We start from the raw sequence: 14,590 nt of genomic DNA on the forward strand, positions 1-14,590 counted from the left end.
TTTGGAGGACTGTGAATATTTGACAATGATGATCATTGTATTTTAACTATTCTCTTTTTACCTGGATAATATAAGAAGTTCATCACATAGAATTCTGATGGGCAAAATCCAAGTAAGTTATAGAACTGTTTCTCTTTTAGAAATGTCTTAACATGATTCCTTTAAAATGGACAGGTACAATGGGAGGGTTTAGAGGAAAGAAAAGATCTGTAAATAACCATAAATTAAAAAAAACCTTAAATTGCTATAGGAAGAAGTAAAATTACGTGAACTAATTTTTGCAGTGTTATGTGGTTAAGAGTTGAAAGCAAATAAAAAAAGAATTCAATTAAGATAAGCAAAAACATTTTTCTGTGAAATGAAAAACATGAACAAAACTCTTCCTGTCCAAAATAACACTTCATTCAGACTCCATAGGAATGTAATTTCAATCTGACTTTCCTCCTTGCAGTTCTCAAGGCAGCCTTCTCCCATCATTCCTGCTCTTCAGAACAAATCAGTGAGAAAAGAAGAAAGGGTTCCCTCTGCTGAAAGCCTTGTATCTCATTATGCACAGGTATGATTTTTATGGTAAACTTATACTAATTTACTTAAGACAGTTCAGTGTATGACATCCTACCAGATTTTTAATATTTGCCAGTTATTACCTGAATATTACCACAAATAATTGGAGACTGTCTTTTTATTACCCAGTCTTGTAGCTCTGAAATTTAATGTTCAGTTTTATGCAAAGTACTGAGGAAATTTTTTTGAATGTGTTTTTATTTTTATTCCCTGCATGTGTGTTTTCTGTAGAGATGAACATACAGTTTTTGAGTATAGGTACTCTGTCCAGCTTATCAAAGGTCTTATGATCTCAAGGCTTATGGTAAGAAAGTTTACATTTTAATTTAGCTACAGACATTACGTTTTTCAAGGTACAAAGAGATTGTAACTCTTAATACACTTTACTTTCTTCTTTGCATCTTGAATGAGATATCTAAGACCACTCATTTCTATTACTTAGTTTAATCTTCCTTGGGACAATTAAAAAAAAAAAAAAGAATTTTTCCTGTGAAGAGTAGATTAATTAATCTCATATAATATTTGAATCTCAGGCCACATTTCTGACTTTTTACTTGGAAATACTTTTTTTTTACTAACTGCCTGTATGAACTGTACTAAAAATTCAAAAAATGAATTTTCCATCAAAATTAGTATTTGGCAAAATACTTTATAATCAGCTTCAGAAAATGCTTTAAATAAGACTTTCAACCTTGTTTAAGACTTGCTTTTGCTAAATGTTAAGAATGCTCTGGAAGAAGCTCAGTTTATTTCTGTGTCTTTTCAGTATTTGGTGTGGCTTTGTCCAGAGTACATTATAGGTGTTAGCATAGTAATTTGGATCATGCATTTAAAGAGCAGATTGAAAAAAACCTTAGACATTAACAACCTGTAAGATTACCATTCTGTCTTCCAGTAGTAGTGGAAATTAACATAAAACATGTGGCAGTTAACAGTTTGACATAAAATAAGGAAAATAAAATGTAAATGAAAATAAAATAAAATGTCTGCTCTGTTTTCTTCTTTTGACACGTTAACATTTCATATTTGTTATCACTAGAATCCTCCTCGACCAAGGGTTCCTTCTCCACCTGTCCCTGCTAGAAGAAATCAGTTGCGTGCATTTGGTAGGTATTGTCTCTCCTGCAAACTCACAAATACAAGGAAATTGTTCTCATTTATAGTTCAAATATAAAGTACAAAGAAGGGCAATAAAGCCTATGAAGAGTCTCAAGCACAAGTCTTATGAGGGGACTGGGGTGTTTAGTCTGAAGAAAAGGAGGCTGAGGAGAGACCTTATCATTGTCAACTACTACCTGAAAAGAGGTTGTAGAAAAGTGGGTGTTGGTTTTGTCTCCCAAGAAGCAAAGTGATAAAACAAGAGGAAATGGCCTCAAATTGTGCCATAGGGAGATTTGGATCAGATATTATGAAAAATTTCTTCCCCAAGAGGGTTGTCAGACATTGCAATAGGCTACCCAGGAAAGTGATCAAATTACCATCCCTGGTGGTGCTTTGGGCCGTGGTTTAGTGGTGGACTTGGCAGAGTGCTAGGTCAACAGTAGGATCTAAATGATGATCCTAAAGGCATTTTCCAACCAAAATGATTCTATGATTGCCTTTCTTGCCTGCAAAGGAATGGTCTTAACAAGTTTGCATTTCTCTATGAATGTTCTCCCTGTCTTAGTGTTGTCAATGTATTAGTATGGTATGACTGAAGTATTAATACAAAATACAAATGCATTTATTATGTGTTTTAATTAGGAAATATTTTTCCTTAAAACTCTGAAAATGGAATAGTGTCCTTGGGAAGTGCTGGATCTTTCAGGCAGGACAATGTTGACCACTGTGACCAGAACATTGCAAAGTGGGAATTTTTGATTGGCTGAGTATTGTCTTAGATCACCAATGCATAGAGCATTGCAGTTCTGACTCTTAAATTCCATGTTCCTATGTTAATCTGTGTAATCCTCTTAGCTTTCAGTGATGGGTTTAAAATTCAGACATTCTGGGTGGATCTTCCTTGTGATTCAGATGTTAGTTACCTGGGCAATATGTGAGTGGAAAGCAGTAATTTTTCTTCTGATTTTTTTATAACAAGTGTAGAAGAAGCAACACATGGAATGTAGCACTAAATGATGTTTTACAAATGCTAACCCCAAGCAATCTGTACCTAGGTCCATTCTGCAGAGTTATGGCTCCTAAATGTGTCATGAGAGAAGTAAAGACGTATGAATTAAATTTTGTGTTTGAGTATTTAAGCTAGTAAAACTTGCTTTCCTCCTTGGTTCTGGACTCAGACTAAAATCAGCAAAATGCCAGGTTATTAAGCATGTTATTTGGAATATAAGAAATTCATGAAACTGTTTTAAATTGTAGAAGAATTCTGTCCTGACCACAGAAAACAGCCTAGACCCAAAGTAAGGCTAAAAAGTCAACAGAAGCATATACTAAAAATAACTGTTGAAGTTAAAACTCTTGAACACATAGGAGAGTCTGCTCTGAGCAGACAGATAGCAAGCACACTTTTGAGTCAAGAAACAGAAATGAGGTTGTGTGCTTGCTAACACCACCCCAAGGCCCATCTGGGTGTGTTTCTGTGTGACCTGCCCTAGGTGAGCCTGCTTTGGCAGGGGCATTGGACTTGGATGGTCTCCAGAGGTTCCTTCCAATCCTTAATATTCTGTGAATTCCTGTCATGCGCCCCTGGGACTCTGAAGACTCTGTAGATTTGCTAATTTCAAAAGAAGGCTGCTCACTGGCAGCCCTCAGTGGTATTTCATAACTTCTCCTTTTTTTTTTTTTTTTTTTTTTTCATAGCTTTTTCTTTTTTTATTACAGGGATTAATTTCTATTGAAATTTGGATGCTTTCTGCTATTCAGGGGTTCTGGTCCTTGCACTGTCTCAAAATTCAAGTTCTGACCTAATTTCTAGTCAATGAAATGCTGCTGTTCTGGTGTTTGCATAATTGTTTTAATTAATAGTTCATTACCTCTTCCTTTTTTTTCTTTTCCACTTTACATTTGCGAGGTAGTCAGAAAAGTGTCTGTGACACTCTTTATTCTTAAATTCCTTGTGTTAAATTCCAGAGGAAAGAAAGAATGTGATAAATGAGTTATCAGAGATGAGGAAACAGCTCCGTAGTGAAGAGAGGCGACTGCAAGAACAGTTGCTAAATATGGGCAGTGATGATGAGGTACCAATTACTCGGTAAGAATTTAATCTCCAGTTTTAAAAGTTGGATTTTGCACAGGAACTCAAAGCTACTGTGTATTAGTAGCTGGCTAATACACGTGCATGAAATTAAAATATAAAAATATAACATGTATATAACGTTTTCTTAATTTTTCCCTCTTTTTTTGTGTGTGGGTGTTTTCCATCAATTTTACTAAAATTTAGAATGAATGTACTGGTAAGATTGGAAGTTGAAATATTCTGTCTTGGAAAGTGTTTCAAACCAGGTGCCTAAGGCAGAATTTTATCTCATTACCTTTTTTCCTAGGGTGTAATTTGTGCCTGTAAACTGCAGTACAACTCCTAATGAATATGCTTATGGATAGCGTGCTGCTGTGGAAGTACTTTCTTAATGAAAATCAAACCTTTTTTACTTAAGAAAATGGCTTTTGTGTCAGGTTTTTTTGTGTCAGTTATTCATACCAATTAGTGAAAAAGACTCATCAGATCCTCAGTCTTAGTTCCGCTCTATAATGTATGAGGGCTTTTTTGCTTTTAAGTAGGTTATCTCTTTTTATAACACAATATGCAATGGCATTACTTTGAAATCTATTTTATTGTTTTAATGGCTTTATTTAAGGATAAAAGATGTGAGCTTTATCAGGATATTTCCATTCAACTCATTAATATTACTGTGATAAATTACATTCTGCTTGTTTTACAATCTTTTGAAGTGGGAGGAGAGAGAAGAATCCAAAGGACATATTTGACATGGCCAGGCTTCGTCTGCAGGCCCCAGTGAGGAGACCTTCATCAAAGGAGGCACAAGAACCTGTCAATATACAGAATATCTGGGACTTCAATGAACTGAAATACAAAGGCAGGTAGATCTCCTTCTTATCGATGAAGGAAGGGAGTGAACCATCTGTTCTTTTCCTCCATTTTCCACACCACACAGGATTTAAATTACAAAAGTAGATATCAGGCTTTTCACAGCTACTGCCCATATACAGCACACTCTTTGGACAGGATTTTTTATGTCTGTAAATCTCTCTGGGGGCATTTCTACAAGTGCATGAAGTTCACATCATTATAATGCTGAGTGACTCAGAGCACTCATCTTCCAGTACTACTTAAACTTCTTCTGCATTTGATATTATGATCTTACTGAAAGTAGAGTGAATTTGATTTTTTTTTTTTTTTTTTACTTACCAGCAAAATACGGTTCTGCGTAACTTTCTGTTTCTCCTTTACAGTTTTTTAGTACATTTTTAATATAGTAAAATCATAAAGTCATTGCTAAAGTGATCCTCTTGATCCTCTTGCCCATTATCATCACTCTTATTTTTAATACTTTTATGACTATGAATTTGCAGCTAGTTCTTTAAACATTTTTTTCATAAACGTTGGCTTAGGGAAAAATTAAAATTTAATTTATTTGCTCTAGATTCTGAAACACGGATGGGTCTGAGGCACATGTATCCTGACCCTCCAAAAGATGACCAGACTCTAGAAATTCAACAACAGGCACTGCTAAGGGAGCAGCAGAGGAGACTTGACAGATTGAGAATGAGGAGAGAAACAGAAGGTAAGGAAGAACAACCCAAGAAAATTTCAATCATTTCTTATTTGTATGTGATAAGAATTAAAAAAATATGAGCTCTAGAATTACTGTGACTGTTTATCCTTGGTTCCCTGAAAGTAATTTAATTACTGCTTCATAATTTAGAAAAATACAAGGGCAAAGTAATTTGGTTGCTCTTTCTTAAAGAAAGCTGCACCTGGTCTGGTGGGAGGTGTCCCTGCCTATGGAACTATATGATCTTTGAGGTCCCTTCCAACCCAAACCATTCTATGATTCTGTAGCATTTGGACTTGACCCTTCTATAAATGATGTTCATCATATTGCTGTAAATATGACACAAAAGTAGTCCTGACTGTTGCACTATAGACCATCCAGACTTTTTCAAACCTAAGCACAATTTAGTGCCATTTTGGCATTTAATAAAGAGCAATTGATCTTCTTTTAAATTTGAGTTTCGGTAGCCACAAAAATAGTTATGCTTCCTTTTGCTGGGTAACAAATCAGGTTTTAAACAAAATGGGAAACAGTTAATTTCTATTTGCAAGGAGTAATATGGTTCTGATATGAAAAGGATGTTTGCTGTTGGGAAGAGATTGATGCATCCAGCCTGAAGAAAGGCTTGCACGTGCTCAACATTCATAGAAATAATATACTCCTGAGCTGTCTATGATTTTTCTGAATCTGTGTGAATTGACATAAGGGAGCTGGAATAAGCATTGCACTCAAATGTTTAAAAAATATTAATTAAAATTACATGTAATATTAAAGAAGTAGTACATAGTGGTCTTCATTTTTGTAATAAAACACTGATAAAACTTTTAATATGTTTTAGTGTTAACTGTTTTGATATCATTGCTATTGTTTTGTCTCTTGTCTATGTGGCTTTCATTCATCAAGATGATTCTGCTGCTGGCTTTAACCCACCAACAATGGGGCTGGTAAGAATAAAACATTATTTTTTTTTAAATTACATTACTTTTTCAAGTATGAGCAATATTTTGTCTTTCACTGATTTGGAGAAAGGAATTACACTTAACTAAAAAGACAGCAAGCTTATTTATTTCTCTTGCTTGTTAATGCAATGAGTAACAGATTCTTTAAACTTGACATAGAAGTTGTTTGTCTTTTTATATAGAGATAGTTTGATTCTGTAACTCCTTTTTTAATATTAATTGATACTTATTTTATGTTTATATGATGTTAGATTGCTGCTGGAGGTGGGAATTATAAAAGCCAAGCCAGAAGTTGTTGCTCTGAATTCAGGTGGCTGAAGTGATGACAGTCAATAATTAGATCTGTTTTCTCAAACAGGACATTTATTTTGTGACTTGGGGAAAAAAGTGAAATAAAGTGCTACCCAAAACCCAAACTATAGAATAACAGAGTTAATTGTGTCTCATGAGAATGTGAAACCATACAAAACAAAATGAAGGCAGTGCGAGAGTAAAGCCTTTAACCTCAAGAATAATACTGTAACTACATGCAGATTTTTAAAAAAATAACCCTAAAGCATTTTATAGTTGTAATTCATCGCCCAAAATTTTTCCTCAGAGCAATGATTTGCAGTAAAAAAAAATTCTCTTGTTGTGTTTCCTCTGATAGTTACTACAGCTTTGATTTCAGAGTGGTTTTCAACGTGAATTATTCCATAATAGAATTTCTGTAACAAATGGTTGCAACTGTGCAGTGAACTAGAAGTATTACTCTTAGTGCTTGTTATTACTATGAAAAAAAATTGTTGTTTTAATGCTTTAATATCAAATACTGTATGTTGTAGGATAAGTAAAACATAAGGACTCATTCTTCATATGATCAATACTTTTACAGAAGCCTTAGGTGCAAAGCTCCTTCTAGAGCTGGCGAAGATGAAATTCAGAGCTACGAGGATCTATTTCCTGATGGAAAAGTCTGTGTTACACAAATCACCATTACAGCTGCCATGTGTAGGCAACTTCAGCAAATGGGGTTGCTACAGAAAAGTTAAAAAACTTAATGCTTAAAGAGAACATGAGTGATTTAAAAATGTAAAGGTGTTTCTTGGTTTTTTTCTTTATAGCCATAAAGTAAGGAATAGTACAACACACTGTAGAGCTGCTGTTTGCTTTGCAGAGGTGTGGAAATTAGTTTACACTAAGTATATACACTAAGTATAATATACATGAAATATAGACATTGAGGCATCTGAATTTGCATGTCTTCTGTTTCACTTTTATAGTTCAGGAATGAGTCTAATGAATTCTTGAAAAATTCCCTGTTGGAATCGGATAGTGCTTTTATTGGTGAGTTTATACCTCCCCTAAAACATGTTATGAGTGTACAAATATGTCATTTAAATCTAACAATGTGTCTCTAAAATGATTATTACTCTTTTAAAAGTTGCAGTGGGTGTAACTTTGGTGTTTTAAAGTATTAGAAAATTACACCTCTAGATCAAAGTGCAGATCTGTATGGAATTGTACTGCAATAAATCTGTGTGGGTTACACCTAAAGTTAATGATGCTGCTCAGTTGCCTTATACCACTTCACACCTTTTCATGAGAAAGCATCTTTCCATGCTCATTGTGCTCTGACTGGGATGTTAGCCTTGTCAAGGAGCTTCTTTTTCCATCTTCCTAGCTTCAGGTGAGGAAAAGGAAAAGCTAATATTTGTTCAGCAAATGTGTTACAGGTAGAATATGCAATGCACATTCTTCTGTTGTTCCATGGAAAATAAATTATTAGCAGTCACGTCTCACAATTTTGAGCTGCCCATAGTGAAGCATGTGTTGGGCAGTCAGCAATTAATTTTATTCTTTGTTTTACAAGCATTCTTGATTTGAAGTAGGATTATATGGGTATAAACTAGTGATTCTTTCTAAAGTACTGGGCTGTCTGGCTGATACACCAGAAGGCTGTGCTGCTATCCAATGAGATCTGGACAGGCTGGAGACCTGGGCAAAAGTCAAGCTGGTGAAGTTCAATAAGGACAAGTGTAGAGTCCTCTGCCTCTGTTATTCCTCTGGAGGAATAACACCAACCACCAGTACAGATGAGGGAAAATCCTACTGGGAAGCAGTTCCATGAAGAAAGACCTTGGAGTCCAAGTGGACAGTAAATCCTCCATGGGTCAATAATTTGCCCTTGTGGCCAAGAGGGCCAATGGTATCCTAGGGTGGATCAGGAAAAGTGTGTCCAGCAGCTCCTAGAGAGGTTCTCCTCACACTCTGCTCTGCCCTGGTGAGACCACACCTGGAATTCTCTATCCAGTTTTGGACTCCCCAGTTCTTGAGAAACAGGGATCTACTGGAGACAGTCCAGTGGAGAGCTAGGTGGATGAGTAAGGGACTTGACTCTCCTATGAAGAAAGAATGAGAAAACTGGGGCTGTTTAGCCTTGGGAAAAGAAGGCTGAAAGGGGATCTTACTAATGTCTATAAATATCTGAGGGGTGGGTGTCAAGAGGATGAGGCCAATCTCTTTTCAGTGGTGCCCAGTAATAGGACAAGGAATAATGAGAAATTCCACCTCAACATGAGGAGAAGCTTCTTTACTGTGAGGGTGATGAACACGAACAGGATGCCCAGAGTGGTTGTGGAGTCTCCTCTGGAGACTTTCAAAACCTGTCTGGATGTGTTCCTGTGCCCTAGGTGATGCTGCTTTGGCAGGAGGGTAGCACTAGATGATCTCCAGAGGTCCCTTCCAATCCCTAACATTCCATGATTCTGCTCACTTCCCTGCTGTTAATGCATTACTTCGTTTCATGTAACATGCAGCAGCATACTTGTCACTTAATCGTGTAAAGTAGATGATTTTTAGTTTTCTTAAGATTTTTTATGAGGACTGTGTCTCACATTGCCTTACGTCTCTTTATTCAGCCTTTATATACATGAATGTAAAAGTGTTGTTTCAGAAATAATAAGGGTAGACTTATCTTCACTTTTAAAAAAATCCAACTGGCTCAGGCATTTATGCATTATTTGACATTAGTAGGCATTATAGCACCTTGAAATTCTCTTCAATCATCTCTAGGAAAATCATCGTACAAGGTTTTATTCTTTGCTGTAGGGGAGATGCTGTAGATTCCTGCAAATGGCTTTTTAATGAAACTTGATATGTTTCTTTATACCAGTGATTATTATCTCTGGCGTTGGTTAAAAGCAAAATTTTTCATTTGAAATGTGTTCAAGCTTATTCTGTTAACTTGCAAATCCTGGAAGTGTCAACTTGACATTGGGAAGGGTGGGCACAGGATGGGGCTTTCAGGATTGTTCAGTGCATTTGGTACTCTCTGTAGTTGGCAATCCATTCTTCTCAAGGTTAGGAAATACTATTGATTATTTCTCTCCCAAATTAATAAAGGAGCCCATCAGTCTAGAATATGGCCAAAACCCTGTCTCTAACAAAAGCCAAAACAGGCACATGGGCAAGAGCCTGAGGAAGGAGGGCAGGGATGCAGGAACACTGCTGTGGGGTGCTCTTCCAGCCTCCAGGAATTTGGAGCTCAGGATACTTCCTGACTCAAATGCTATGTGTTTGTGTTTAATAAGTCTTGCTCAGATGGGTCTTTAATAAGCTGTCTTTTGGAATCAGAATTTTGTAATTCCTCTGATTGTTTCCCATCAGCAGTATTGTGTGGATAAATTTCCACACTCAGCCTTGTGTGAAGTCTCTCCTTTCATCTGCTCTAAATCTGCCACCTGTGTAATAGGGTGCTTGGTTTTATTCATGACTTTCACAAGGCTCAAGGTATTTATAGTCCTTTCTCCTATTTCTTTCTCTCCCCCTCCATCTGATTCTTGAAACACAGGGAGCTAATTTCTTTTTTTCCCCCCTTCTTTTTTTCCTGGGTCATTTATTACCGTGTTGAAAAGCATCTTCCCCAGTACTGAGCTTTGGGCACTCGCTAAAACTTTGTTATTCTTTGCATAATTTGGACTTTATAAATAGCTATTAAAATTCTGAATATGAATCTGGTGACTTACATCCCTGAAATTAAAAATAAAAACTCTCATTATTGAATTATCTGTGGGCTGCCTTCTCTGTGAATTGTGCTGCTCACATTGTCTGAGGGTTTTTTGTGAAATAGTTGTGGTGGAGTGTAACAGTGTTTTTCATTTCTGAAGAAAAGCATAATATTATCCTCCAGGGTTGTTTTGGTTTTTTTTTTGACCTGGGTTTAAAATCTAACTCAATATTGTAATAGATGTCAGCATTACAAATGAAATTGTATTTATCTCCTGGGGCTCAGAAATTTGAGGCAGTTGGGAATGGAGAGAGTTATCAATTTCTTTTTCCCTATTTTCCTCGCTTGAAACCCTAGAATTCATTAATGCTAATGCAGTGATTTGAAAGCACATCTACCTGGCAGAACCTGAATGATAGATGCTTAAAGGAACAGGTAGCATCCTATGCTGATGAACCACTGAAGGTGCAAATAAATTCTCTGTAGCTTGTACTTAATTTCTGTTGTGATAAATTCACATGATTAAACAATTTTTTGTATCCTGAGTAATAGCACCCATCTGAACACGATGAAGTTTTCAATTGATCCTATAATTAGAATTCTGATAAATGGATTGTTAGCCATATATAACTTCAAAATTATGCTTTGATATTTTGTTTATTTAAAACATTTTTAATGAGAGTGTAAGTCCCTTTGAAACTAGGGGAGGAAAAGAGGAGAGGAGAATAAAATTAATTTTCTAGGGAAAACAAAACTGCAAATATGAAGCCAGGTAGGTGTTGTGTTTACAGGATGTGAAATGCCTTATCTTAGATAAGAGAGATTTCATTTTGTATCTCAAGATTCTTGTTGCCTTTGCCTGAAGTTCAGCCCTTGCTGCTCTTGCTGCACCTTGTTCTTTTCACTGCCTCTGGGTTGTCACTGGCTTCACACAAGGTGTCCTGATGAGTGCATTCCTTTGAATCCCGTGATCAAAATGCAATATATGAACTCATTTCAAAACATCAACAGGTTTTAACACTGACTCGGATTTTGATGTCTTTGAAAGTGATTTCACCCCTATTTTTCCAGGTGCTAATGGGGAAACATTTCCTGCCTTAGAAGATAATTTATCACCACAGCTTCCTCCTTCTGCAAGGGAGAGGAGACGACTGAAGCAGAAAGCTTTGGATTTTGCTGTATGTATGATCAGTAGATCCACTTAAGCATGACAGGGGGACCACAGATCCCAGTTCCTGTGGTTCCTTAGTGACTAGATTATATGGGGATACTTAAAGTGTACATTTATAGCTATTTGCCCTTTAAAAAAGAATGCTGCTTACCTGAAGGATTTGTGCACTGTTGGATTTTCTGCAGGAGGATGTCCAATCCCCACTGCTGCAGCCTGACAGCTTTTCTGTGCACTCCAGCTTCAGCCTCGATGTTGATCAGCTGAAAGTAAAAAATGCAGAACGATTGTGCAGGCTGACTGAGCTCCAGCAGAAATCTGCTTGCTTAGGTATGTGCTGCCTAGCAGAGAAGATGCAGTGAGTACTAAGGAACTGCAGTAATTAAAGGAACAAATGTTAATAGCCTGCATGTAGTTGAACAGGGGGAAGTCTAGGCTCAAACAGAAGTTCTTCACAGAGATCTGCACAGAATTGGTGCAAGAAGTTCCCTAGCAAGCATCAACAGAGTTTCATAGAATCACAGAATCATAGAATTGGCTGGGTTGGAAGGGACCTCAGAGATCATCAAGTCCAACCCTTGAGCCACTCCCGCTGCAGTTACCAGACCATGGCACTGAGTGCCACATCCAGTCTCTTTTTAAATATCTCCAGGGACGGAGAATCCACCACTTCCCTGGGCAGCCCATTCCAATGCTTGATCACCCTCTCCAGAAAGAAATTCTTTCTAATGTCCAACCTAAACCTCCCCTGGCACAACTTAAGACCGTGCCCTCTTGTCTTGCTGAGAGTTGCCTGGGAAAAGAGACCAACCCCCCCCCTGGCTACACCCTCCTTTCAGGGAGTTGCAGAGAGTGATGAGGTCTCCCTTGAGCCTCCTCTTCTCCAGGCTGAACAGCCCCAGCTCCCTCAGCCTCTCCTCATAGGATCTGTGCTTGAGTTTGAGGAAGTTTAGGGGAGGCTTATAGGAAAAGGTGTTCTAATTCCTGTCTGATCAGCCACTCGTATGTGTTCTGTCTGTGTCACTGTCAGCAGTAAGATGTGGCTATCCAGCTGTTGGTGATACAGACAGAGGGACAGAGTGCACCCTCAGCACATTCTCTGATGACACCAAGCTGTGTGGTGTGTTCCACACACTGGAGGGAAGGGAGGTCATCCAGAGAGACCTGGACAGGCTTGAGAGGTGGGGCCTGTATGAAAATGAAGACAGCCAAGGGCATTGTGCTGCAGAGGAGTTGGAGTAATCCCAAGCACAAATACAGCCTGGGGGGAGAATGGATTGAAACAGCCCTGAGGAGAACAACTTGAGGGTGTTGCTGATGAGAAGCTCAATGTGAGCCAGCAATGTGTGCCTGCAGCCCAGAAAGGCAACCATATCCTGGGCTGCATCAAAAGTGTGGCCAGCAGGTCAAAGGAGGTGATTCTCCCCCTCTGCTCAGGGAGGTCAGAATGAGATGATCTTTAAGGTCCCTTCCAACCCAGACAATCCTACGATTAGATGAAATATCCCTGTTTTTAGGAGGTGGTCGCTGTGCTGTTTAGGCAATTACAGTATCAATATCCTTTTTATAAACCTAATGAGGGTACAGATGCTGACAGTTTTTCTGATTCTGTTGCTATGGGTACTCCTACAAGCACTTAATCCTTTTTTGCTTGTTTTAACTATCTCATTGTGGTTTTTTTTTTTTTTTTTTTTTTTTTTTAATATTATTATTATTATTTTTATTTTTTAAAGTTACTAAAAAAACCCCCATTCATATTAATTTGTTTTACTTCTCTGCCCTTGCTTTACCTCACCTGGAAGAAGAGACCCTTTTGCTCAGTTGTGGTGGTTAGGGCTGCACTGCTGTCTGCAGGTCCTGTTTCTTCCTCATACTCAGTGACATTAAAACAAACAAAAAAAGTGAAGCCAAGTGGTATTATTCCTCTCTCCTAGCAGTTTGGTAGAACCCCTGTGGCATCCTCTTGCTTTCTTAACAGCCATGACTGTTAATTCACCTCCACCTTCAGTGGCACTGCTGAAAGCAAACAACTGTCAAATATATAACAAAGGAACTAACTGGTTATTTCCTTTTTAAATGATTGAGAGATGACAGTTTACAGGCTTTGATAAATTTTAGGAGCTGATTCTCTTGAAACAGTAAGGAGGCTCTGTTCACAGCAGTTCACTCTCCTTTATGAGACTGGTTTGGGAATGCAGAGGCCACTTTAAAAATTGTTTTCTTAATTAGAAAATTAGTGCATATTGGAGCCAGGCCTCATCCTCTGTTTCCACCCATCCAAAGAAACACATTCCCTTCCATGTAGACTTGGTGAGTACTTTGGATCATGAAGTCTTTTCCAGCCAGCAGCTTCTTTCTCCAGCAGACAGTGTAGGTATGTTCCTAACTGCATGAACAAGAGCAGACTCAGACACAGAAGAGAAAATTCCTACAGCTGTGAGCACATCAGATGGGTGCCTGAGACCCTGCTATATGTAAGAGAAGTTGCCTAAGCTGCTTGACACTTTTCAGACAATTCCTCTGTGCCCTTAGGTAAGGGAATGCTAGAGCCTGCAGTGGCACTGACTCCTGGGAAGTGCAGGCTGGAGGAGGACAAACACTGATTCCTGCTCCAGGGTGCTGAAGGAGTTTGTTCTCCCTCAGGGGCAGGAGGTGCTGTGGTCAGGGTGTGCTGTGCAGTCAGTGTTCAGGGGGAGTCCAGACACCACTCAGTTTCTAAAGCAAAATTTCATACAAAGGAAAGAGGTGAACTTATCCCCAGCCTACAGATACCATTTGTGAATTATCAGTTTTCCAAAGAAAATTCCTTATATGGTATCCAGTTAAGAAGAGGTTTTTTTTCCTGGAGTGTACGAAATGTTGCAATTATTGAAGAAGTTTTGTACTGATATGTTTTGCTTTTGGAAAGCAGCACAGAATGAGTATGATACAGTGATGTGTGCTCTCATGTCTGACAAAACAGTTTCTTTTCCCTCTGACTGCTGGAATCTCTAATGGCTTTGTCTTTGAAGGCAGTAATAGTGAACTTGGAGAAATGCAGCCTTCTGGCCTGAAAGTCCACAGCCTGTTTGTCTCTTAAACAAATTAATTTCCTTATTTTTATTGTTTCTAAATATCATCTCTTAAAAAAGTAGCAAAGAGAGAATTGATTTTCTCTTGGTGCTATTTTTCCTGCTGT

At 37.9% G+C, this 14,590-nt stretch overlaps 1 protein-coding gene across 15 annotated transcripts in view; it reads left to right on the forward strand.

Moving 5' to 3' along the window:
* The window catches only part of CSPP1 (centrosome and spindle pole associated protein 1), a 58,363-nt gene that overhangs the window by 41,572 nt on the left and 2,201 nt on the right, over window positions 1-14,590 (forward strand). For 13 of the 15 annotated variants that reach the window (XM_071737721.1, XM_071737727.1, XM_071737724.1 and 10 more), the window contains 9 exons: window positions 452-556; window positions 1,604-1,670; window positions 3,634-3,754; window positions 4,453-4,598; window positions 5,166-5,306; window positions 6,201-6,241; window positions 7,519-7,582; window positions 11,316-11,422; window positions 11,601-11,742. In XM_071737721.1, the coding sequence (XP_071593822.1) occupies window positions 452-556; window positions 1,604-1,670; window positions 3,634-3,754; window positions 4,453-4,598; window positions 5,166-5,306; window positions 6,201-6,241; window positions 7,519-7,582; window positions 11,316-11,422; window positions 11,601-11,742 (934 nt within the window). Of the gene's footprint in view, window positions 1-451; window positions 557-1,603; window positions 1,671-3,633; window positions 3,755-4,452; window positions 4,603-5,165; window positions 5,307-6,200; window positions 6,242-7,130; window positions 7,333-7,518; window positions 7,583-11,315; window positions 11,423-11,600; window positions 11,743-14,590 lie in introns of those variants that run through there. The other 2 variants (XM_071737729.1, XM_071737730.1) reach the window with 2 other exon arrangements.

This window comes from Heliangelus exortis, chromosome 2 (genome assembly GCF_036169615.1).
Source record: "Heliangelus exortis chromosome 2, bHelExo1.hap1, whole genome shotgun sequence".
NCBI classification, from domain to species: Eukaryota; Metazoa; Chordata; class Aves; order Apodiformes; family Trochilidae; genus Heliangelus; species Heliangelus exortis.